The 26,235-nt window shown below is 41.2% G+C and overlaps 1 protein-coding gene across 12 annotated transcripts in view; it reads right to left on the bottom strand.

Moving 5' to 3' along the window:
- Positions 1–7,040: 7,040 nt before the first annotated feature.
- Positions 7,041–26,235, bottom strand: part of LOC142946832 (glypican-5-like) — a 44,741-nt gene continuing 25,546 nt past the window's right edge. For all 12 annotated transcript variants that reach the window (XM_076088399.1, XM_076088401.1, XM_076088403.1 and 9 more), the window contains 3 exons: positions 23,023–23,167; positions 9,337–9,446; positions 7,041–9,239 (listed from right to left, as the gene is read on the bottom strand). In XM_076088399.1, coding sequence (XP_075944514.1) covers positions 9,144–9,239; positions 9,337–9,446; positions 23,023–23,167 — 351 coding nt within the window. In that variant the 3' untranslated portion in view covers positions 7,041–9,143. The remainder of the gene's footprint in view (positions 9,240–9,336; positions 9,447–23,022; positions 23,168–26,235) is intronic.

The following is a 26,235-nucleotide window of genomic DNA, read 5'->3' as shown; positions in this document are numbered from 1 at the left end:
CCCCTGTCTTCTGTGTTGCTTTTTATATATTGTTAAGAGTTTTAAGTCTGTCAGGAGAAGCAGTGTCCTCCGTCCAAACTGCACAGAGCTCCGGTTAACTAACGCACGGACCAACCTGGCGAGAGAGAGAAAAAAAAGGCACCCGTGGCGGGCAAGTCCTGTGTGTTTCTGCGGGAGAAGAGGTGCGACGCGCGGTTGTAGGTGTCAGGTACACCCCGCTCCTCCTCCTCCTCCTCCTCCTCCTCCTCCTCCTCTTCTACAGCGCTGCTGGCTGTGAGATGCAGAGGTGTCAGAGACAAAAGAGAGAGGAAAGGAGAGAGAGAGGGTGTGTGTGTGCCAGCAGGTGTCGCTTAGTCAAAGCGGTGCAGATCGACCACGCGTAGACCACCGGTTCATGATTATGGGAATCAGCCCGTTTAGAGGGAACAATAGAGCAAAAGCCGGTACTTAATTGAGGTTTCAGACAGGAGAAGAACTGTGCGGTAAATCTCTCGTTCCAGTCTTTGGGACAATGAAATGAGATGGTGTCTCTCTCTCTCTCTCTCTCTCTCTCTCTCTCTCTCTCTCTCTCTCTCTCTCTCTCTCTCTCTCTCTCTCTCTCTCTCTCTCTCTCTTTCTCTCTTTGTGTGTGAATATCAGTGCGTGTCCTCTGCTGCAAGGACCAGGGCCTAAACAGCGCCACCTGCAGGTCCTGTTATTAGGGGGAAGGCGTAAGAGAGGTGTTCCAGGGAAATCCCCATCAAAATTGTATAATATTTATTCTCATTAATTGAAAATGACAGAGTAGGCTACACACTGGTTTCATTATTCCTACACACAGTCCTCAAAAATCAAGGCTGAAAATTAGAATAAATCACAAATATAGAAAAAGTTTTCCATTGTATGAAATCAAATGGGGATCCATGTTTTGAATCCCAAGTAGCTTCAGTATTCTTTGCATGAAAAACTCTTCAGCCAGAGCAATGTGTGCAAATGCAAGTTATTTTGATTGAAAATAAATGATAAAACCTTTATGATTTGCTTACATTTTAGTTTTAAAAAATACAGCATGTTGTATTGACCCTAAAATCACGAGAAGCTCTCAAATCTGTTGTCTATTCTGATTCATTTTACGCTAATTAAACATACAATCAACCAATTAAAAATTTTAAAAATGGTGTAGGTACTTTCCATGGAAAATATTTTCTGTACTACAATTAAATAAAATCAAATATTAAAAGTACAGGGGATGAAATAGAATAATGCATATTACAACGTCACTGTCGGGGTAACAGTCTCATGTAAACATTTTTTGAAGTGATTTAAAAGTTGAGTTTGTAAGCTAAAGGGCTCCAGACTGAGTTATTCTTCAACCTTAGTCGGCCTGCAGCATTGGAACATCAGTCAAAGCTTTCACCACGCTTAAACAATGATATCGAGGTCTGGATTTGAGGTTCAAGGTCACCCTTTCTTCTGCAAGTAAATATATGAAAAGGGAAAGAAAGAAAAGAAAAATATTTGTTTTATAACAAAACCACCTGACACACACAAACACACACAAAGCTGTAGACACGCTGTGTATCCCTGCAGGGAAACCAGCGTCTGGTGAGGATTCAGTGCCTTCCTCTGGCAGTGTTGATGGACGTGACCGATGAGCTGTCAGCCGCTCCCCAATCTTCCTACATCCTCCCCATCAGCAGGGAAAGGTCACAGGCAGTCCTGAAATCTGACTCACACCTCAGAAATGCAGCGGAAATTAAATCAATTGTAGGTGAAGTGAAATCCACAAAAGGGTTTAAAATGCGCCCTAATTACTTTTAAATTGGATGTGGCAAAAGAGAGTGAAGGCAACAGTGAGCACTGCTAATGCTTCAGGCACAAGGTTAAGGCATGTTAATTAATAATAACAAATGCTGAACATTAGGAAACTCGGTGTACTGTACCACAGTCTTTACTTCTTTGTCACAATATTCTTGTTAGAAACTCTGATCGCGAGGAACTATGTAACGCTCAAGACAATAAAAACGCTGCTGAACCAAACCAGTTTGGTTTTGAAGAACTTGATTGGCCTGCTGAGAGGTAGTGCAGTGTAAACTGAACCCAATAGATAAACCAAGAATTTAAAAAAACCTTGTTGTAGTCAAGACAGAACTAAAATATCCTTCTTTTGCAGCATACTGGACAATACATCTTTTTTTTCTACAGCAAACATTTTGACTTGTCATAGCAGGAAAAGCAGAGGTGTCATTGATAACACCAGCAGTGGCTCTGTAGGATTTAGGTGTCCCACTAAGCCCTAATCATGTGTCGGTGGGCCAGCATGCAAAATACCAGGACTCTGAAACAGAGGAAGCTAAACATAGAACATCATTCATTTTATTATTTTCACCTGTGCATTTCCTGCGACGTGTGAGAAAAAGGTCCATGGTGCACTCGGCTGGTCCTCGTCAACTCGTTTAAGTCAGGAACGTTCACATGACCCCTCTGTGTATCATGGAATTAACTAAAGACCACTTCGTTGGCTGTTTGAGGACAACTTCCAGGTCAAATACACCATTTCTTTTTTGGCTGGAATATCTAATTTTAGAACAACAGGTTCAGCCACATCTTTAGGTCACACCTTCATGGGCCAGCTCATTCAAAGAGAACTAGAGCCCCACACATAATCCCACACATGCTCCCCTCCATACACACCTATGGAGTGTGAGGGCAAGTGTTAATCCAGCCAATGATTTATTGCCTTTGGCAGGCTACGTGCCTCTGGGATTAATGTGTTACAAGAGATTGGCACATATACCAGCCACTTTAGCCTTCAGGGAGAAAGACGTTTTATATCAGTTCTCAGTGAGTAACATGTCAAATAACAGCGTCTCTCTCAGACTGCACCTGTCTTCATGGCATCTTCCTGTCGTGGAAATGTATTGATGTAGCCAGATTTTGGACGAGGATATTTTTACGAGACAGCCACATTGGTATTGTTCTCACCTTGTGAGTCGGTGTGTGTGTGTGTGTGTGTGTGTGTGTCATCATGGTAAAATATAGTCCTGTAGACACCCACAGCAGCAGGAACTACCACAGAGGAGGTTACTTTGCCAGGTTTCTGTCTGTCTGTCAGATAACATCCCAACTGGCATCTTGTCAGAGACATGCAGGTTAGCTCAGTTGAGGACTTAAGGATTCTAAATTACCCGTAGGCCTGTAGGCGTGAAGGTGAGCGTCAATGGTTGTCCGTCGCCATGTGCCCTGCGATAGTCGGGCCACCTGTCCAGGGTGTACCCTGCCTTCGAACAGTGTCAGGTGAGATCGGCTACCCCCCTATACCACCCTGAATAGGATAAGCAGTTCGGATAATGGTTGGATGAGTGGGTAATCCAGCATGAGTCAAGGAAAAGGTTATTGAGCTCCGCGTCAACAAAAACCAAAGATGTCACAACTGGAAACTTGTTTGAACTCATATGAGACAAATATTCAGTTCGTTAATTCATGCAACAATGTGGATACTGTCTGTGGACGAGTCAAGTGTTACCTTTCCTTTTTGGCACCACAGGACTTCACTGTGGGCCGCTCAGCCGACGTTGTCAAAATGTTGTTAGTGTAGGAAACCGGTCTTGACAAACTATAACCCTGTTGTGCTCAGACCTATAGCAAGAACATTCCCTCCAAACGGAGTCTCTATCTCTGCTGAAGACTTTATATGAGGCAAGTCAAGCCAGGTCATTGACTCTCACTTCCATTAACTACATGACTGAGTTTCATCGGCTTAGCTCAGTCTTTTTTAAACTCGGCATCAATCTTGTTTTCTTCTATTTTCTCTTCATCTGAACTTCCTGCACTCTTTCATCTGCCCCTAACTAAGCCCACACACTGTAGAGTAGAACGTTTTAATACTTTAATACTTTTCAAGTCTATTCCCTGTTCGCCATCTTTGCACCTTGCTCTCCACACACACTTGGCCTTTTATGATTTTTTTTTTTTATCATGCAGATACATTTAAGGGCTCATGCGTTTCCAGGTCCATGCTTGAGAAGCAGCAGAGCATGAAGATGCCAGGGAGAAAAAATAATGAAAGACAAGACAGCTTAGCCTGCTATGACCTGTAATGTGTTGCACTGAAGTGTTTTTCTGTTCGACTCATTCTCCCTTCAAGTCTGTGAGACAGACATTTCCTTCTCAGAAGATTTTAAACCATTGGCACTCTTGACTCCCATGTCAATCATTCTTGGTAGCAATAAATCATATATGATGACATTTTAATAGCTCACCTTGCAAACTTGATCCCAACTGTTTGTTAATTAAGATAATATCTCTGAGCATGGGAGAGAACGACTGGCTGGCATCCAGATCATTGTCAACCTGCTTCAAACTTAAAAAGCGCATGAAGTTAATGCTGAAGGCCAGAGTCAGTTAACATTAGCGTAAAACGTAAGGGAACGGACGAGGGAGGAGCTGGTGATGAGGCTGTTTGGTCCAAACGGAAATATCTCAACGACGTGTACGAACAAATCTTCAACACAGAAACTTCCAACTGAACTGACTTTACTGAATCAGGGCAGCGTGAATCATGCTCATTTTAAGGTTCATGCTTGTATTTTGGGTTTCTTCTAAAACATGTTGAAATGTTTTAATGTTAAAAAACACATTGTTTTTTGGTACTGTATGTACCTGTATTCACCCTCTGTCGGAAACGCTCTTTTTTAGCACCAGTCTCTCCAAGCCCCAAACAGTGAATGCCCCAGAGTTTATCGTGATGTTTTAACTCTGTTGTAAATAGTCAGATGCTGAGCTGTTAACCCTTATTAACAATGCTTGTGCAGGCTAGTTTTGTACTGAACTTAACGCAGTGGATTGGACCAGCAACAGAACAGTGTACTTGATTATGTTAAGGCAACAAAAGTACTTTGTACACATGGGACACAAACAGCAGTCTCCTGGGTCTCTATCCATCACCCCAACCTCCTACCTATGCAGACTTCAGTGGACTCATTTGAAACTTCTTTCTTCTACGTCAAAATCTGAATAAACTTAAATCACAATGCCGTATCACTGTGTGGGAACATTTTAGGAGACAGGGCTGATGCTGGATGTGTAAAGAGGCAACTTTGCTCACTCAAAAGGTGATAATATGCCCAAACATTTAAAAACAAATCTGTAGTTGCTGGTTTTCCTGGAAACAATTAGTGGTTTAGACTGGAGCATACAAGGAACGATTGGGAAACTATGGGCGTGTTAAGGGTAGTTAGATGATTCAGGGCTCTCCTTTCACACAGAAACTAACTGATGTGTCAGCAAGACACTTGATCTCTGATTGCTTCAGCAGAGCTGCTCTATGTTGGCATCATAGACTGTGGATAAGGAGGCTGCCAACCACTGTGGAGCTGATCATCTTTCAGGGTTAAATAAGTCCTAAAAACCTGATCCACAATTATTGCCACACCACTGCCTTACAGATTCCATCAGCAGTCATTGACATTCAAGGGTCATTTATTAACCCAGAAGCTTAAGAAAACAATTGGCTTTTCACAGTCACAATAAAGTAATTAAAAGATTTGAACACCTGAGGGATAAGAGATCCAAGGTTGGCTAGTACAGTTTATTCCACTTACTTATTGAAAGGTAAAAGAGCTTGTTCTTCAGTATAAAGAAGTACCGACACATAACTTGAACTATACTTGATTCGAGCAAATCGGAAAAAAAAATGCTGTCCAGTGCAGGGCATGCATTTCCTAATTTGACATTTACAGTTTTGTCATAGCCTTAAAAATGTATTATAAATCCAGCTGTGTAGTTTTGTGTTTTCCCGGGGGATCACCATACCGTAGAAAGCCTCTGGTCATATTTCTATAGCTTCAAACTGCTATAAAACCATGCGGAGCTGCAACATGTACACAATGAGTAATCTGATAATGTGTGTGAAGGCGGCAAACACTGGCGAGGATAGGATCATAAATATGATTTAAATAGCACACACCTCAATTCTAACCCTTGGGCAGGGTTAAAATAATCAGAGGGTTAGGGTTAGGGTTAGGGTTAGGGTTATTAGTGCTGGCGCAGAGGAAGGATATTATTCAGCAGAGCAAAGCTCAACAGCTTGTTGAAACAACATCCTGCAAATCTCCTGTCTCGCTCCTTATCTCTGTCATGAACTCTGATGGGTCCCTCTTCACCTCTCCTCCTGCCTGTTGTCTACCTCTCAGTATGTACTGTATGTTCTTACTGTATGTTCAGGGATGTGCAGAGTATACTGGTGCAGGATTGGTGCAAGTTTGCTTCCAAGTAGTTAATCAATACAGCACAGCAAAAAGACAAAGCAACAACAATGATCAAAAAAATTTAAGTATTACATTTAAATACATCTTGAAACTATTTTTTTTTACCCTGAAACAGAAGGTATGGGTGGGACGAGATTGTGCCAACATCAGGATGAGTAATGGGAACGCTCCTCCTTCTCGCAGTCTTTCTCCTTCTTGCTCTCTTTCTCTCTCTCTGTCTTCCTCTCCGTAGAAATTTGCATTCAATGATGTCTTTATTTCCCATCATCCCCTGGCAGGTTCCCTCTGCCAACCAAGCGATCTGTGCCAGCGTCCTGACCATGCCAATCCAATCACAGTAATCTGTCAAAGGGCCAGAGGCCAGAGAGCTGCAGCTGCGTTATATGTACTCAGGCTGTAATGGCACCAAACCGTTATATGATTCAAAACATGTTTGCCACTCAGAAATGCTCTGATCGTAGAAGACACTGTAAAAAAAAAAAAATGTATACATATTTGAAAGTCTTTATTTTATCTAAAGATTTTTCACAACCATATCTTTAATTTGAAGTATGAAACCTATATTTACAGCAACACGTTTTAATTTTAACCACACTGTTAACTCCACGAGGACCACTACTCCATGTCATATTTTATTTTCAATCATATACAATTTTTCAATTAAAGAAGTTTCGTGTTATCATTAGTATTATTTACAAATCATGTTTTCCATTTTACACCTGATTTCAGTCCTATTTGCGGCTCATCTTACACTAAGACCGTCACACAACATATAAAAGACAAAGTCCAGTATGTATTTGAAAACAATTTATTACTGATGATATTAAGCTGAAGATGAATGACACAGCAGAGTAGCAGGACACAATGTAATACAGCAGGTTTATTTCTGTTTCACACGAGAGTCACTGGTTAAGTCAAATTAAATGAGCACAGTGGTTTTCAGCGCGTGGGGAGAGAAACCATACTGCTGTAGCTAACTGGCTGTTTGTTGCATCCTGGTGTTCCTGCATACTGCTACAACAACATTAAGATTTCTACACAAAAAAAACCCTGTTAAACCATGACAAAGTACATTTAATTAAATCTTTTTGACAATGACACACAGCACAGCTGTATTTCTGTTAACATTTCCCAAACTCAAATATGTCTGTGAATAGCCCATCCGGTGTTTCGTTCATTCAGGTCGCATAGGAAGAGCTGTGAGAGATGAAGGGGTGGGATCAAATCCAAAATCTCATCTCATTTGGGTATGACGTTTAAATATGAATCAAATAATAGCACACTTGTTTGACAAATATCGGTGTAAGAGCATCGCGCTAGCTAACACGGTATTTGGGCTCACTGCCAGATAACTCACACATGTCGGCTATATTTATGTCGTCTCAACTGTCAGTCACATTTCTTCGGCAAAATAATAGATTTATATGAGAATTCTGCGATATTCAAAGGACAATGTGAGAAGATTCCGAGGAGAAAGTCAGTCACAATCAGACAGAAATGCACAGTGTCCTTCAGCGGGTTCATTTGCTCCATTTCGAGTGTATTAATCAGTATTCCAGTTGTCCGTCCTGCTGTGCAGTTTGGGGGGTTTGAGATTCAACAGCGAGGCGGGAGGACTTTATAGCCATAATTAACATGAATTACAGTTAATTCACATGTTTGGATCCGGGCTCTCCTGATACTACACCTCTTGTCTACATTGGATACAGAGACAAGCTCATAACACATGTATCACACATGCCATAAATATGCAGTGTTTTGTTGGATGCCTTAAATATTATCATTGTATTAATACATTTGGAGACCATGTCAGCTTGGGAAATCACTGACAGTTCAGCCAGATAATTGTGTCTTGTTGCTGTTACATGTGGTCCATACTTAGTTTTCTCATGTATAAGGTGCATTTTATTGTTTATGATACTTTTATTTATAACGGAGCTCTCTGCCGAGGATGGCCGGGGCAGTGAAATTGAAGTTGAAATGGAAGCTGTTACATCCCTCCCTCTGGTGCTTCTACAACTGCACGCTGTGCAGCTTAAGAAGAAAACAACGTTAACTCAGTTTTCCCTCAACTAATATAAAAGGTGGTATATTTGAAGAAACGGTTTCTTAGGAGAGATCTCCACTACTAAAGAGTCATTTTTTGAGGAATTAAAATGTTGAGCAAGTGCTACACAGTTAAATCTCTCAGCATATTTGCTGCAGAAATAAAAAAAATGAAAAATCGCCAGCTTGCATGAGCAAACGTTTTGTTGTTTATGTGGAAAAAGTGCCGGATGGGCTTCAAGCTGCACAGACCTACAGGCCAAACTGTCCAATTCGTCATTATGCTACATGGCCATCTGTAAGTGGTCTGAAGTGTCGCATAATAGATTGTTTTGGCCATCGAGTGCTGAGTTCTCTTCAAAATGAATACGTCCTCAGGAGGCCTTCAGCTTAAACCATAGCTGTCATGTATCTTAATCTCTGTGAGGGACACACAATGTCAAACTAAACAAAACACACCTAAACGTCTAAGTCAATCTGGTCAATTCTATATTATTCTCTATTTACACTTCAAGCCGTTGTTATCTATAGAAATTCTTTATATAAATATATAATATAGATATATTTGTATTTACATCTCTTTTCAAAAAAAAGTCAGTAGTGCTGTGCAGTCTATCCTATCAGAGTTAAATACACGTAGACAAACACGTGTGGAGGTCAGTACAGGTAACATAGAAATGCATGCAGTGCACCTGCAACTGTGATGAATCGACAGCTCGTCCCACCCAAAACAAAAACAATCAGAGTGGTTGACCTGTACTTACAGGAATTACAAATACTCAACTTCACCACAGAGCTCTCGTGGTTGTCTCTTAGTCTTTTTGTCTCTGTAAGACCGTCTCTCCATCATCAGCGGTGTTCCCATAACGACAGCAGTAGCAGCAGCAGGGTCGCCAGGGTCAGAGGTTCAACAGACGACGTGTGGGCCGAGCCTCGAACAACCACCTAACAGAGAGCGTGCGATGATGTTATATGACAAGAATAACAAGAGGAGGAGGGGAAGGAGAGAATGGATGTGAAAGGAGGGACAGCCATGACCTACCTGTGGAGGTGAGAGGTGGTGAGGAGGGACGGGCCGAGGAGGAGGAGGAGGAGGAGCCATGTCCTTTGTTACTGGACTACGACCGCTGGACGTATCGCCTGTCTGGTCACCTGAACAGATGCAGTGAAAGTACATAACAGCATGAGTACACAAGTACTGTCCTATCAGACGAGCTTACGTCCCCTTCATCAGCACTGCCTGTCCTTGTTATTTAATGTTTTCATGAGACATAATGATCCTGGAATATCCACGTCAGCCTCTCTCTCTCTCTTTAATTTACTGTAGCATTATTCATCATTTTCAGCTATCGATTTAGACTTTTCTGCTCACTTACTAACTAGATTTCACACATTCTTAATAACAGCCAGTAGTGTTAGTTTGTTACAACTGACTCATATTGATTAGAAGTGCGTCCTATGCAGTTAGCTCACCATAGCTGGTAGTTAATTGGTTATACTTAAAATGCATGGGCTCATATAGTATAAATTCAGATTTCTTATAATTCATTTAAATATTTTTTTTCCATTTACTTGTATTATCGTTGGTTTTTAAGTTCAAAGCTCTGAGTGCACTACAAGTAGAGTACATAATCCAAAACAAAGTATGTTTTATACCACATGAGGATAGGAAAAAGGCAGTACTTAATTAATCTAATTTTACAAGCAATCAGCGCATTTCATTGAAAAGATCAATTAAATGAACCCAAACAAGTTTAGGGCTTTGCAATCATTTTGAAGAATCTAGTTTATCTAGTATCCCTATGAATAAATGAATCCATAAATCAACAGTCTGAGTCAAGGTTTGTGGAAGTAATTTCTGGTTCTGTTTTTAGTCTCATGATTGCACAACATCTTGCATTATTTATGGCTGTTTTTGTTGTTGTTTAGACCTGAAAGATTTATGAATTTCAACCTACCGATCCGCAGCTTTGTACAAATACTGTCTTACAAAAACACACACACACACACACACACACACACACACACACAGATGTGTGAAATGTTGCTTCATTTAATGGGCATACGGCCGGACTTCACCAGCTGCTTTGACGCTTTCATATGCATGTATGTAGGTGTGTGTGTGTGTGTTTCTGTGCGTGTGTGTGTGTGTGTGTGTGTGTGTGTGTGTGTGTGTGTGTGTGTGTGTCTATGTGTGTTGGCAGTACTCCAGCATTTCGTGGGAGGAACTCAGGTAAATGAGGGATTAGGACAAGAGGGAGTCAGACTGTGCTGGCGGCTAAATGCACACACACACACACACACACACATATCACCCAGATACATTCTCATACTCACCTGCTCTGTCCTGGCACAGACACACACACAAACACACACACACCTGCTTGGGCAGAAATCTGATTCTGTCTCTTACAATACACATTGTCCTGCAGTACAATAGACAAAGAGCCTCTTTCAGTCGCTGAGGAATGAGGTGAGTTGTTAATGTTCACACACTCACACAAATATTATATCTCATAATAATACAGACATGAAGAAGGCAGGAAAACACCCTTATAAACACACACACACACACACAAACACACACACACACACACACACACACACAGCGTTAGAAATTCAAACCACGGACATAGACACTCTTCTGGAAAGACAGAAATCTGTTTCAAAGACGCATGATATATTTTTGTTTTTGAGCGTCTGTGGTGATGATTCAGATGATTTACTCACAGCAGAATGTTTACCAATTATGAATCTGTCCTTTCTTGTGTGCTCTCTTGACAGATAGATGCATGGAGCAATATGGGACCCTCGGATCTTGGCTGTGCAAATATTTGTGTGTGCGTGTGTGTGTGTGTGTGTGTGTGTGTGTATGCGTGAACTGTTTTGTGTGGAACCTGGAAACCTTTGTGTCGCATTTGGTTTGAACTTTTTATAGGAACAGAACAGCATAGCATTATTCTTGCTGTTACAATTTCTGCACAATATCTGCTACTTCTGTCATCACAGCTCTCAAGAAATTGGAATTATGTAAAAAAATATCTTTTGCTGGGAGCTGGTTTAGATGAACAAAGTTGTTTTATTTGTTCCATAATTAGTCCAATAGGAACATCAAACAATGCTTAACATTTTCATTAATAGTTTGCACTGAAGAGCATTAGCAAGGTGAGTGAGTTACTCTCATATTTGAAGGTAAATTAGGCTGCAAAATTGTGTTTTGAGAGGATTAAATGCAAAATGATACTAAAACTTGTGATAAAAAAAGATGCTTGAGGCAAAACGCACATTTAAGCCAACTGCTGTTGAAGAATGAAGATCCAGGTCTGTGTCATATGCATGACAGCAGACAAAAGTAAATACAGAGGTAGAACATGAATAACTAATTATACTTGCCAATATACTACTTTAAAACCACTACATTTGTCTGACAGCTATATTTACTTTGTACATCAACATTTTACATAAATAACTTAATTTCTACTTAAACATACAAAAAGGCTTTAATAGATTTAACTATCAGTATATAAAGTACCACAATAAAACATTACACATTAAAGCATTAGTAATAATGATTAAACAATGAAATGATCAATAGTCAACCCCACATTTTTACTACAAATAGTAGCAGGGCAGCAATTAATGTGCTCATTTTTTTTCCAACTAAGAAATTAATTGTTTAGTCAAAACATTTTAAAAAATAGTCAAAGAACGTCCAAATGCAGCAAATACATTTTTGCTTAATACGTGATGTATTGACTATGAAAGCACAACGGTACGATAAGGTTCAATGTCTTAAATCATTGCACTCGAACTTTCAAAGGCTGCTTTGTATGTGCATATGCATGTCCGTGTGTGTGTGTGTGTGTGTGTGTGTGTGTTTGTTCTGAAAACAGGTGGCAGAGCACAGTCTCCTCCTACATGCCCTTCAGCATGTTTGTCTCTTAGCAACAATCAGAACATGTCACATGTTGGAGATTGCCAACAAATACGTCCACACACACACACACACACACACACACACACACACACACACACACACACACAGCCAGAGATGAGTGATGAACAATGTCATATACTCATGGGGTAGTTTAACCTTTACTAGAATGAGTAATGAGTGTATGTGTGTGTGTGTGTGTGTGTGTGTGTGTGTGTGTGTGTGTGTGTGTGATAATAAGAATGCAGGAGTGACATTTGGAGCATCAGGAAGTTGCAGTGGTAGATGCAGACCCCAGGTCAGTGCAATTGCGGATCAGCCCAAAGTTTCAGCCTTCTTCATTGACATCCAGCATGTGAGCAGCTTACACCTCGATTCATGCACAGTTTGCATCCTCAGAGGAGCTGAACTGAGAGTTTACAAGGAAGGCCAACCATGTAGTGCTGAAGAGGAGAGCGACAGTGATACATCATCCACTCCAGTCCAAGCAAATACATGTCCTCTCCACCATTGACTTGTAATTTTGATACTTTTCAGACATAATAACATAAAAATAATTGGATTCAAGCGAGGCATTCGCCCAGGGATGACAGTAAGGGTGGAAAGCAGGTGGAGCAGAGCCGTAAATCAGAGCTGTGGTGACCCAGTGGAAATCTCTCTCTCTCTCTCTCTCTCTCTCTCTCTCTCTCTCTCTCTCTCTCTCTCTCTCTCTCTGCACATACACAGGTTTCTAAGGACTTGGTGAAGATTTTTTATGCCAAAAAAAAGAAAAAAACATGTCTTATAGTTGATATCCAACATGTTTTACAATGATCGGTATGGCTCCACTATTTTATTGTAACTTTGATTTGGATAAATAAATGCACATTCATCTGTGTCAACTATGAAAGAAGCAGCATTTCTTTGGTAAACAATAAACACATTATAGCATATTTGAAACAATCATTCATTTATCATTTGTGTTTTTTTTTTATTTGATGATGTTTCTGCATAATAGAAGCAAAACATTCATCTTCCAAATGATTATCAGCCAAAATCACCATCCTGTGGTGCTTTAATCCATTATAATGTTCAGACATTAGCATCCCTGCCTCACCTTTAACAAATGTCACAAAACATACATTCCAGAGAAGAAACCTCAGCATTACTGTGTTCAATTCATTTTCTTTCATGCATTCCTGCAGTCAGCCGTCTGAAACGAAACCCGGCTGAATACGGTGAGTGTGCTGCATGTGTGTGTGTGTGTGTGTGTCCATAAACACTGTGCGCCAAAGAGACATGTTAGTTATGCTTTTATCAGAATGATCTGTGTGTAAAGCAGAACTGAATCAATGCATTTTAATGTGTTAAACAAAGAAGAGGAGCATTCATACTGTCTTGTCTTGCTTCAGAAGGTAACCTCAGGTAGTTCAGGTATTTGTGTGTATGTTTGTCCACGTGTTAGAGAAATGAAAGGTTGTCAGGGACGCAGGATGAGTTGAACAGTGAACTGACAGCAAAAGTGAATATGTGTATGTGTGTGTGTGTGTGTGTGTGTGTGAGTATGTGCGTTAATGATCGTGTTTGATGTCAGATGCCTGTGGCGTATTGTACAGAACTGTCAATTAAGGCCCCAATTATGCCCAATCTTGCTGCTCCTCAATTTGTATGTATTCAACAGACATTCATTCTCTCTCTCTCTCTCTCTCTCTCTCTCTCTCTCTCTCTCTCTACACACACACACACGCACACACTATGCAGGGTGACCTTGAACAGCGTCTGGATAGCTGGTGTGTGTAGGTGTGTAAATGTATCCCCAGCATTTCCAGCTGAATCAGTAATGAGCATTTCATTACTTCAGCCTCAAATCCCCAGGGAGGAAACACACACACACACACACACACACACACACACACACACACACACACACACACACACACACACACACACACACACACAGCATGGTAAAAGGTAACTGTGGATTATACCCTCAGGAAGTACTTATCAGAATCAAATTATATAATGATAGCAAAATAAAAAAGCTGAGAAGGAAAGAAAGACGATGAAAGGAAAGACATAAATAACAGGCTATGTGATTTGAACATCATAGTAAATCCACAGTGGAAATATATCCAAATACCAATGACAGTGGCTGAGCACACAGTGAGCCTTCCAACAAACTGTACTGTAACTCCTAATATTCTCCACTTCTGTCATCTTGTTATTCATGGACTTAAAGAAAGAGTATTATGATATTGGCCTGCTGGTCAACTTAATCATTTAGACGGGAATTCGATTTTAGAATCATCAAATGTGTCCCTGGTGGGTAATTTGCCGCAATGTTTTCAGCATTTTAGTCAGCTTATACTTTATTGTACTTGAATGATAGTGATGCTTCTTATCTCTTTTAGCAGCTCCAAGGCTGCGCACAAAATAACTTATTTTAAAGGGATTACTCTGAGGTGAAAATAAATGTGGGGTTTTATTTTGAAAGGCTCTTTGGTTTTTCCTTCCAACTGGTTATCCAAAAATACATTGTGTTTCCACTATACTTTAAATCTTCATTTAAACAAGAGGCTGCAGCCATGCTAACATATGGTGAGAGGCTTTTAACCTTATGGTGGCGCTAGAGGAAAAGTCAGGGGATCAGCGAAGTTATTAGGGTACATCTTCGGGGAACCATGAATGCCATGAATGGAAGGAAGTCTCGTGGCAATCCATCTGACAGTTGTTGAAATATTTCAGTCTGGACCAAAGTGGTGGACCAACCGACTGACATCTGACCATCCCTCGAACCACGCTGCTTGCATGGTTAGTTGCTTTGGATTGATAGAAGAACAGGCACGTGTTGATGCATTATTTATGAAGAAAGATCAATCAATGCACAGTTGCTCACCTGAAATATGAATGCACTGTTTTTACACCCCTCACTGACGAATATAAATATAATTTAACCTAAAGAAAATGTTATGAATGTTACAGAAATGTCTTTTTACTTTGTAAACTGCTTACTATACTGCAAATTAAAGTGAATCACTTCATAATCAAGTTATTTATTTGGCTAACCCCCCCCCCCCCCCCCAAAAAAAAGTAATCGACATTGGATCTCCGTCCTCTGCTCCTTTCTTCCAAAATGGATTGTGCGGTGACATAGTCTAAACTGTAACATCCATGTTAATGGCTAGTGCTTGTTTTCATAAAACAGTTAACGGTCTGACTTGCAGAGAAGCATCTTCCCAAGGTCATGCTCGCTGAGGTTGAACAGAGCCTCCAGTGGAATCATAAAACCTTTGGAGGAAACACACAGGGGGAAAAATGAGCTGAAGATTGAATGCAGCGGGGGACTGTGATTGGAGGTAGATGAAAGGATGAAGACGGCAGAGGGATTGGTTGAAGGTTGTACATCAACACAAGCCAATGGGGCTGTTGTTGTGTGCTGTTGTGTGCTGTTGTGTGCTGTTGTGTGCGGCATGTGAATGCTCATTTGAATACACGAGGAGTGAAGCTGGAGGTGCAGCCAGAGAAGGCGAGACAAAGCAAGGGCTTCTTTCAAAAGGTCAAGTGCGGGGATAACGGCATCACTGTGGAGAGGAGGACTAATAAACAGATGATATCTTATCAGATTAGCATGAACAAACTCAGTCAAGTGTAGAGACAAGCGGGGAGTCAGACAGAAACACAGGCAGGCAGGAAACAGGTTGATAGACAGGCATTCAGAGAGCGAACAGGAGATGAATATATAAGAATATAGTGATTTTGCTTGATAGAAGTTACGAGTATGTTGACATCTTGAGTGCAGAGAGTCAACCGTGCACGTAGCTATTCAGCAGATAATCTCTGACGTGCAGCATTTCATATGAAGTTCAATACTTTTATCTCTTTCGGGGTGAGTTGAACAAAAGAAAGAGCCTTAAGTCGCTTTGAACGAGAGAGACAGTGAGAGCAAAGTGAATGTGTAATTCTTTAATGAGCCGCATCTCCTGCCCCGAGGATCTATCATTGTAACTCTACTGCTACTTATTAACCATCGCCACATGCTGAACACTCTCACGCACACACACACATACACAGAGTACGTGAGCTCTATCATTGTGAGTTCCCTTTCTCCTGGCACCCACTGTTACCCCCTATCGCCCGTTGCGTATCTGCTCCTCCCTATCTCCTTCGTCTCCCACCCTTGATCTCTCTTTGTGTGTGTCTTTATGTGGGTGTATGTCCATGTGTGTGTGTGTGTGTGTGTGTGTGTGTGTACCAGCTCTACTCATATACCCCTAGCTGTGAAGTTTTGGCAACAAAAGCAAAATAAAACCAAAGAACCGATTGCAGACATTTCATTTAAATGCAATTGATTTGCCAAATGCATTTTGGTGGAATTGCAATTGCTGCCTTGATTACTTCATTGGCAATGCTTTTTACCATCCAGGAAACCTCTCACCTCCCAAAAGAGAGATATATTTCTGCAATTGTGTTATTGCTGACAAATCCATAAAAAAGACCAAAACCAACAATGTGTTAGTCCGTCTCTCACATTCTGACTTCCATAATCTGTCAGCTCCAAGCCCATTTGTTACTGACACGGACAGATCGACAGTCAATCACAGGGCTGACAGACAACCATTCACGCTCACATTCACACATACGGGAGATTTAGAGTCAACAGTTAACCTAATCTATATGTCTGTAAACTGCATGTCGGTGGGAGGAAGTCGGAGACCCCATCCTGATAGAGAACAGGAGAGAACATGCAAACTCCACACCAAGTGGCAACCTCCGGTGCTGAGAAATGAAGCCAAAGTGGAACTACCAAAACTGCAGTTCCTCGAATGGCCACTAGAGGACTGACGTTTCAGGTCGCTAACTGCCTGCTCTGCTGCGTCTCCCGGGCCCGCCTCAGCTTCACCGCAGATCCACCTCTTTGCCCATTTGTAGAGTTAGGCTGTGTCGTCACTGCCGAGATGTCGACAGCCGGAGCCACTCACTTTGAGCCTCAGAACAGGTCTTCAGAAAAAGGCCCAAGCCAACCCTCCTGCTGTGAGGCAACAATGCCAAAGACTGCACCACCTTACCCCCCCTCTTAAAAAACAGGTTACGATTACTTCAACAACAAAAAATCGATATAAATTCCCAAAGCAGTTAGCCACTGTTGCTTTTAGCAAACATTGGACTATTTTCAGCCATAGAGTGCTAGTAAGTATGTGGGATTGACTGAAAATGAATTAAAGTGCCCATGTTCATCTTTATAAAAGTGTACACGTCCAGTCATGTGCTTCAAAAGCAGCCCTGACCTGTTCGGTGTGTAAGTAAGACCCTCACCACCATGCTTTAGTTTCCAGGAGCAGATATTTTAATGGTGAACATTTCGCTGCGGACATGTTGCTAACAGCTGACAGATTTGCTCGATGTATAGTAAACATTTGTTTTTAAAAACAGACAGCATTACATTTCCTACTAAATGTATTTACTAACGCATATCCTTCATTCGTATATAAGTAAGAACCAGACGGGCTCTATTGACTAAATGTGAGAATAAAGCATTATAGGAAGAAAATGCTTCAGTCTGGATTTCCAGAGTAAAGCTGCTGTATCGGTGGGATACTGATTGCATTCATAGCATATTTTACACCCTCGTGTTCTCCAGTGCATGCGTGTAAAAAGAAAAGCACTTTCATTTTATTGCACCGATCAAACCAATCCAAAGGCTCGCTCTGGGAACTTTTATAGTCACGGGTGCAGATTCGGAGCCTCGCCGGGCCTTTTATTGTTCTTTCTGGCTCCCTTTGGACAGATGCTTACGAATGCAGATCAAACCGTCCTCGGGCAGAGGAGCAACATGGAAAACACTGGCCTTTCCCTTTCAGATGAAATGCCTTCTAAAGGCTTAGTGAGTGTGGCCCCAGGGAAGTGGGGGAGAGGCCAGAGGAGCAAGGCAGAGACGATGAAGGGAAGATACTTGGACGAGGCAAGACAATAAATAGAAAATGGTTCAGCAATGTATCCAGTTGTATGTCCATTATTTAGGGTTATGATAAGAACCCAATACTGACAGCATTTTAACTGCAAATTAAACTATGCTTAACCAGATCCCAAGGCCCTGTTACACAAAGGAGGAAACGAGGTTACAGAAAGCACAATGCAAAAACACAATAGCCTGTGTTGCTTGGCCAAGAGAGATGGCATACAATCTGCCACACCTCTCTTCCTCTATCTCTCCATCTCTCTCTCTCTCTCTCTCCATCTCTCTCTCTCTTTCTTCATTGTCATGAAATAAGGACCCATGGGAGGACAGACCACCTGGTCACCATGGTTACAGGGATTGAGTGCCCCATGCGAGTACACGTTCACATTCTCTTACACACAAAACATCCTGCACTTGTTAAAGGTACAAAGAGCTCCTGAATATATACTGTACATATAGAGAGAGAATGAATCTGTGAGATATAAAGCCTTGGACGGGATTTGCTTCCCGGACTTTGCTGACATTCGTGGTGGTAATGTGACTCATGGACAACTGGAGGTTTTATTACCCACCACCACATTCCAGTTTAAAGCACAGCAATTGTAATGACGCAGAATTTCATTTGTTACAGAGACGAGAAGAGGAGCTGTGATTACATTTACATTATTGACATTATAGGACCTGTGTATGTCTGGGGGGACGGAGAGATCGGAGAAGGGGCAGTTGAAGAAGGGGTTGTGCTGGTTTGAAAAAAGAAAATCAATCAGTTTAATCTCTGAATTCAAGGGGAGGGGAGGATGACAAATGACTAAACGATGAAAGAGGAATAGTAAAAAGGAGAAGAAGAAAAAAACCCTCTGTAACAGAGGTACCGTCCGCAACATTCACCTTGTGAGTCTGTGTAGAAGAAGCAGTTTTGAATACTTTGCCAGGTGTTTATGTGTCGGTCTGTAGACAGATTTAGTCAACGTGAACCCTTTTTAAAGCAACCTTTGACCCGTGTGTCTACAGGCATGTATCTTCTTCTATTCAAATAAAATATACTCGTTTGCATGTACATCATCTTCAGTATAACATTGATTTCCAAATAACAAATGACTAATATGTAAGGGAGACAATTATAGTACCGTCCTTTCTGGCTGGACTTCACTGCCTCTTTCTAAAATGGCACAAATAGCTCTAACTTAAGCTCTCTGCTTTTAACTGCTCATATGTTCATACGTCTGCCTTTGTCTTTGCTTTTGATCTGTGAACAATGTTTACCAAGTAATTCTCCCTCTCTGGGCCGACATTCAACTTGTAAATGGACTTAAATTAAACAACATTAGGCTGTGTGCTGTCTCAGCGTGGCTAACATAATTTCTCACTGTTGTGTCCCACATAAATGAAGCACAGGCTTGGCAATGAAGCGTTTTGAGTTTTGAGGTTTGATTTCAGCTCTTGGCTGATATCGCCTGGCAACCCACCTCCACTTTTCTTGTTCTCTCTTCAGTATTCAACAAAGCCCAAATGTCATGAGAATTAATTATAGGACTGGGAGGACATTTTCATCTTTGTTCATATCTGCACTCCAGGGATAGAGAGAGAACTTAAGCTCAATCATGTGTGTGTGTGTGAAAGAAAACAGCGGCTCGATATTGAGAGAGACATTACAAGTCAAGAAGCAGCACACGACTGGATCCGTTTCAGACAGTCAGACAGAGAACTGGGCCATCCATAAAACATAGTGGATTACACACAAAGACATTGCAGTAACAGATGTACCGCCATGCGTACAAACAAACACACTTAAATCGTACACGTGAAGCACATGGCGAGCACACAGGGACAAACAAGAGGCCATAAACATTCATTTGTGTATGCACGTCCACAGACCCGCGAACACTCTTTTTCACGCAAGCAGAATTCCTTTTTCTTTCTCTTCCTCGGCCGTGAAATAATAAGCTCCACATTTCAGCAATTCAGACCTAGAGACATGTCTTGTAGGCAGAATTTTAAAGAGAGAGTCAGAGTGTGGACAAACTGATTTAGTGGCAGATCTATCCAAAATATAGTCAGAGCGGCCTGAATTTATTCATTTGATGGTGTTTTATTTATACATTAAGTCAGAACTACTGATTTAATACAGTATAGGCATAAGAGGTAGCAATAATTCAAAAAATAAATGAATCCCTGTGATTTGTGTGGTCTGGTTGATGCTGCATCACTCTTTCAGCTTCAGTGCGTGTGAGTCTTATTTATATGCACAGAGATGCCGACGAGCATACATGCATAAAATCCCCTTTTGTCACTCTTTATTGTGATTCTTTCTGCAGGCATTCATTGTGGCTCGAGAGACACGATCCCCACTCGCCGCCACCAGCTCTGTAAATCATAACCAGCAATTTTCTCTGTAAATAGCCAATGTACCAGTTTCAGGCCCAGCGGGAGTTTCCACCGATCTGACACATTAGGGTTAATAAAGGTATGACAAATGTCCCAACAAACATATTACTTTTACAGCTGCTAGATAAGGGGGTGATGCAGTACAAGATAACAAACATTTAAGGTGGCATACATGTTTGATCATTCATCTCATCCACAACAAACAACAATTTCTCTAAATTACTTTCACCAAAGCTTTACAGCACAAGATCTTGAATACAGTTTTGTACTTGTAAAATGCACACACAAACTCTTATTTTTAAAGTCTTATTTTGGACACTAGTAAATTGCTTAACGTTGGATACTTATATTGAGATTAGTTTCCTCAATCGGCCACCGCTATAGCAAATCCCTTAACTTCAATAGCAATCTGTATCACTACAAACCAACAGCTGGGTGCTCCCAAACTCTCCCTCTGCCTCTTTTCACCATCCACCAGCTCCCCTCAACCTCTGCCTCCATCCATCCTCATCCCATCCTCATCCTCTGCAACCAGTCAATAAACATTCCTCATCACTTCCTCATCTATTCACTACCTCTTGTCAGCGTCCTGCATCTGGCTCGACCTCACTACAGCGTACCAATATAATTTTTATTTTATCAGGTCAACTCATTGAAATCAAGACTCAGTTTTGCAAGAGTAAGAGTAAGAGTAAGCTACAGGAGATAAAAAGCAATCATGACTAGCTGAATTTGCTAAATATACAGATAAAAACATTTTTAGTCTGATGTCTAGTTGTTTCTTCTTGCCTGGTAGCAAATGCCCCATGGCCTTGGTACCAGTCCACGGCCCAGATGTTGGGAACCACTGTCTGGATTTTAACAAGCTACACTCGTGCTTTGTGTCGCTGTATGGAAACAGACTCTTGACTCCAGTAAATGACGCGGACAGTGGAAGGATAATTAGTGTGACAGTGATCTTTGACCCTTTTACATCCTGCCCCCGGGGAGAGAGACCCCACCACGCAATGGCATCACCAGAGTGTTGTGTTCACGTGGGTGACACGACCTCTGATCGTGGGAAACACTGTGGTGATGCTGCAGAAGAATGAGCCCTGGTTTACACTGATACTGTTGGCCTGGGTCATCACCAATATGACCACAGAACGTCCAGTCACAAACCACTTGGGTGTCATGGAAAGTTCCGTCACCATAAAGGTTATGGGGCTCTTCTCCTATGTTGACCGGTTAATCAACGTATGTGTTTTTCCAGCTAAAGATAGACATGGACAGTAAAGCTTTCCATAGAGTGAAGAGAAGGATGTAGGGTGAGCAGCCTTTGAAGACTGTTTGTCCTTCAGACCTCTGGTTGGTGATGACATTGATATTGTCACAGTCACGGCCGTAACTCTGGGGTTTATTTCTCTGTGTTTTCCCATGTCTTTCTTTCTCCCTGTCTGTTCCATCTTTTGTCTGTTTCCCTGTGTGTGTGTGTGTGTGTGTGTGTGTGTGTGTGTGTGTGTGTGTCCGGAGTAGTTTCCCTGTGTTCCAGAAACCGGTTCTCTGCCTCCCTGCATTCATCAGCCACACCAGCCTGCCCCGCCACCTCCCCAGCCATTCTGCTATGCCAATCCACCGCTCTATACCATCGATAGTTCAACTAACATGTCAATATCACAAACAAATGTGAAAATTGATTAAACTGAAAAAGAACAGAAACACCAAAACAAGGCGCTTGAGTGCAGGTTACAATTTAAAACCCTTTCATATTTTACAAGGCTCTATAATGACTGGATTTCTGTTTATTTGTACTACTGCTACTACTAAAGTGCTCCAAAACAGACTTCTCACATTGAAAAGGGTGGTACAATTTGAGAACGATATTACATTTGGTCAATAAACCTCAACATAGAGCAACATTTTCTCATCAACAATTTAAATGACAGCAAATCTAAACTACATTCACTCTGTGGGATGCCAAGGCCCGTAGGGGTCCCTAGATCTCCCTGTGACACCCATGTATTATGTATAAGCATGAGCCCGGTGAATAAGTCAATAGATAATTACAGTTTATTTTTTTCCATTTCTGTTTTTGGGATGACCTGTTGGTGCATCCTTTTTTTCCGGCCGAGGTGGAAATAAACTGCTGAGACCAGCAGAAAGAGAGATGAAAAAAAAAAAAAAGAGAGAGAGAGGGGGGGAGGGAGAGAGAGAGGGCAGTTGATCCATCCTTCAGTACTCTCCCTCCCTCTGGGCACTTCCCTGCTGGCACAAGATGTGTGGAGACTGCAGCATTTTGAAACCTCCACCGTGCCAATGAACTGTGTGTGTGAGTGAGTGTGTGTGTGCGTGTGTGCGTGTGTGTATACAGTATATGCTCATGTGTTATCAATTCAGTGTGCATCAATTCATGTGTTTATATGTGTGGGTGTATATTTGCTAATATTTGCTGTTCTTTTTTTGCATTTGTGTGCGTGTGTGTGTGTATGACTCACCATTCTCCACACCAGATGCTTCACAGCCATCTTCATCATCGCAGTCGTCGTCACCGCTGCCTCTCTCTGTCTGTGCACTTCCTCCCTCCTCTTCCTCCACCTTTCCTCTGGTTTTGCTCGCCCAGCCGAGGTCCACTAACAGCTCCTAAATACAACACACAGTCATGTCTTTTGGGGGCATTATACATTGCCTTAAATTCATCAACAAACTACAATACGTCCAAAACTCAGCTGCCATCATTTAAAACCTCCACTGGCTCCCCATACAGCAAAGGATACAGGTCAAGAGTCTTCTCATCACATATACAAAGCCGTTCACAACCTTGCCATTTCATACCTTAAGGACCTCCTGCATCGACACGCTCCCAACCTCAGATCCGCCGACGCCAACCTCCTTACCCCCCCTACTCTGTCTAAGCATCAGACCTCGGGGGACAGGTCCTTCTCCTTTGCTGCCCCCTCCCTCTGGAACTCCCTCCCCCAACACCTCAGACATTCTCCATCACTCGTGCACTTTCAAAACTGCACTTCAAACTCACCTGTTTAAATCTGCTTTCAACCTGTGATGCTAGTTATGTATGTTTTTGTTTTGTTTCTATGTCATCTATCTGCCTTGTTTACATTGTTATTGCTTTTATTGATTCTGTTTTTACTATGTAAAGTGCCTTTGAGCACCTTTTAAAGCGCAATACAAAATAAATGTATCGTTATTAATAATAAGAGAGAGAATATATATATTTTTAATAAAAGCACTAAATGACCACATAAACCCTTTTGTACAAACACCGAGTAACAGAAAATACGCAAATGCACACACAAGTCAGAGAGCAGACTAAAGGGTGATTGAGGTCACGCTGTCTCAGTTAAGTAACAGCGTGGATGCTGTGGCATGTTACATAATTATGATGCCGAATGGTAACCTCTCCTAGAGTTCAATTAATGAGGGATTTAAAAGAAAAACATCCACTCAGTTCTAAAATCAAATATTTAGGTTTCGAATTTTTTTTAACTCATACAGGACAACACAAAGTTTTTGTCTAAGTAAGAAACTATAAAACACCAAAATGGGGGTTAGTAGGTTTTCACACATACTGTATACAAGAACATATTTAATTGGTTCACAGTATGAAAAATGTGTATTGTAGAGAGTCAAGGTGGGTAATAAATAAATTCCAGCTGAGGGCAGAGATAAGGCAAACAGCCATCAGCTTTATAAAGGAAACAGATATTTGATACTGACATTTCATTCTACTTTATTTTAGATAATATTTATATAGAGCAAAGCTGCACGATGCCTCCACGATTGTAACATCTATCATAATGATTTGAGTTATAGCTCACGCTGAAATATGTCTGGCAAATGAAATACTTCGAAGGCCAAACTGAGAGTCAACTGTTTTGAGTTTTATAATTACAATAGTTTTTTTACAACTACATTGTCATGCAGGGTAAGAGTAGTTACAGCAATGCTTCCAGGCCTAAGTTGCTTGTTGTTTGATAACCAAATCCATTCTACAGTCCAATATCTAAACATTGGCTTAACTCTGTCCCGCAAATATAATCCCATAACACAATAACTATGGTATAAGCTGTTGCTGTATATTGTGAGGCATAATGTGATGCGCACACACTGAATGAGTATGCAAACTGTATATATTTTTTCTGAAAATGTGCAGCTGTAGACCTACACATAATTATACTGCACTTTCCATGAATGTATTTAACTGGGACAAGAGGAAACAATGTTAAATGGACGAAAATATGTCATGCAAACAGACAATACTTCATGTGTTCATATTTTGAATAAATAACCAAAAAGTGCATGATATAGTGCTCAGTTTTAACAGTTTTTAAATAGCAATTGTTGTTTTAGAATAAGTTTTCAAGTTGGATACATAAGGAGGGACATCTGGCCTCCACTCGACAGCAAGTGTGGAGCAGCCCGTAGGAACAAGGTGAACCAAGGCTATTATATGACAGCATGTCCAAAGGGACATTGAGACCGACTCTCTGCAGTGATTCACCATCATGTCATCGGACCTCAAATGCGGACTGAGGGAGGACAAAAACACATTACAGCAATGTTTCCACCACGGCGGTTTTGTTCCTGGTCATGTGCAAAGGCTAGAGTTTAAACAGAATGTGGGTCATGTGGCACTGAAACTCTCCAATAAAACCAATAAACCTACAAGTCAAATAATTCAAGGGTGACAGCTCCAGAGTGTGTCGGTCTCAATGACAGGAGAAGAACTCAGTTATGGCTCAGGTGAGGTCAAAAATAAATACAAAAAACAAACAAATAATGGAATGGCAATACTTCTCATTCCAGTTAACAAACAACCAACACTTTAATGGTAAGGTGCCATTATTTGGTCACGATATTTTTTAAAGTTAATAAGTGGTGGGCAGTACATTCACCATCTGTCAACACGATGAATGATGTAATTTGTTGCTCGGAAACTAGTTGTATATGCACAGGTCTAGCTGTTGCACAAAATAATATTTGCAGCCAATTAGAATGAACCGTATAAAACACTATAGCCACTGCTGCTTTATGCTGGTCACTAGGCCACCTTATCACCAGATGCAATATAACACTGAGTCGCTGCATGGTAGCTACACTCTTCTTCAGGGACTTCCAGGAAATGACTGTGACCAGATGTTTATTGGCCCTTGTAAAACCACAACTTGTCATTTTTACACTTTTACATAACGTGTTAATTGGTGACCTTTAAAGATCCTGGTTGACAGTTTTTGTTACCTTTGCACAGAGCAATATAGCTGATTTCAATGCTAAGTGCTAAACTAAGCTCATTGGTTGCCAGTTGTAAGCTTCATTCACTATTCTAACACACAAATATTAGAATGGTATCTATCATCTCATCTATCTTCTAACAAGAAATCAAATAAGGATATGAAACTGGCTACACTAATAGAATCCCATTAGAGGGCAAACCCACTGATGCACCGATCTAACAACATAGCACCTCATTAGGACAGTGTACAATAAGAAGAGACGGAGGGAAAGACAGACAGAAGGACATACCTCCAAAACAGTGCTGATGAAATAATAGCAATATTTGTCTTATTTCATATTGTGTTCCTCCTCTAATCCTAGATGTGTGAGTGTGTACATGGCACACATGACAGGCATGAACCGCTATTATTAAATGGTGTGCATTAATGTGTGTGCCTCAGATAAATGGCCTCCCC

This window comes from Anarhichas minor, unplaced genomic scaffold, assembly GCF_050575085.1.
Source record: "Anarhichas minor isolate MPS153535 unplaced genomic scaffold, ASM5057508v1 ptg000010l, whole genome shotgun sequence".
Taxonomy (NCBI): domain Eukaryota; kingdom Metazoa; phylum Chordata; class Actinopteri; order Perciformes; family Anarhichadidae; genus Anarhichas; species Anarhichas minor.
The sequence above is the reverse complement of the archived record's forward strand: the minus strand, read 5'-3'. Positions and strand labels throughout refer to the sequence as shown.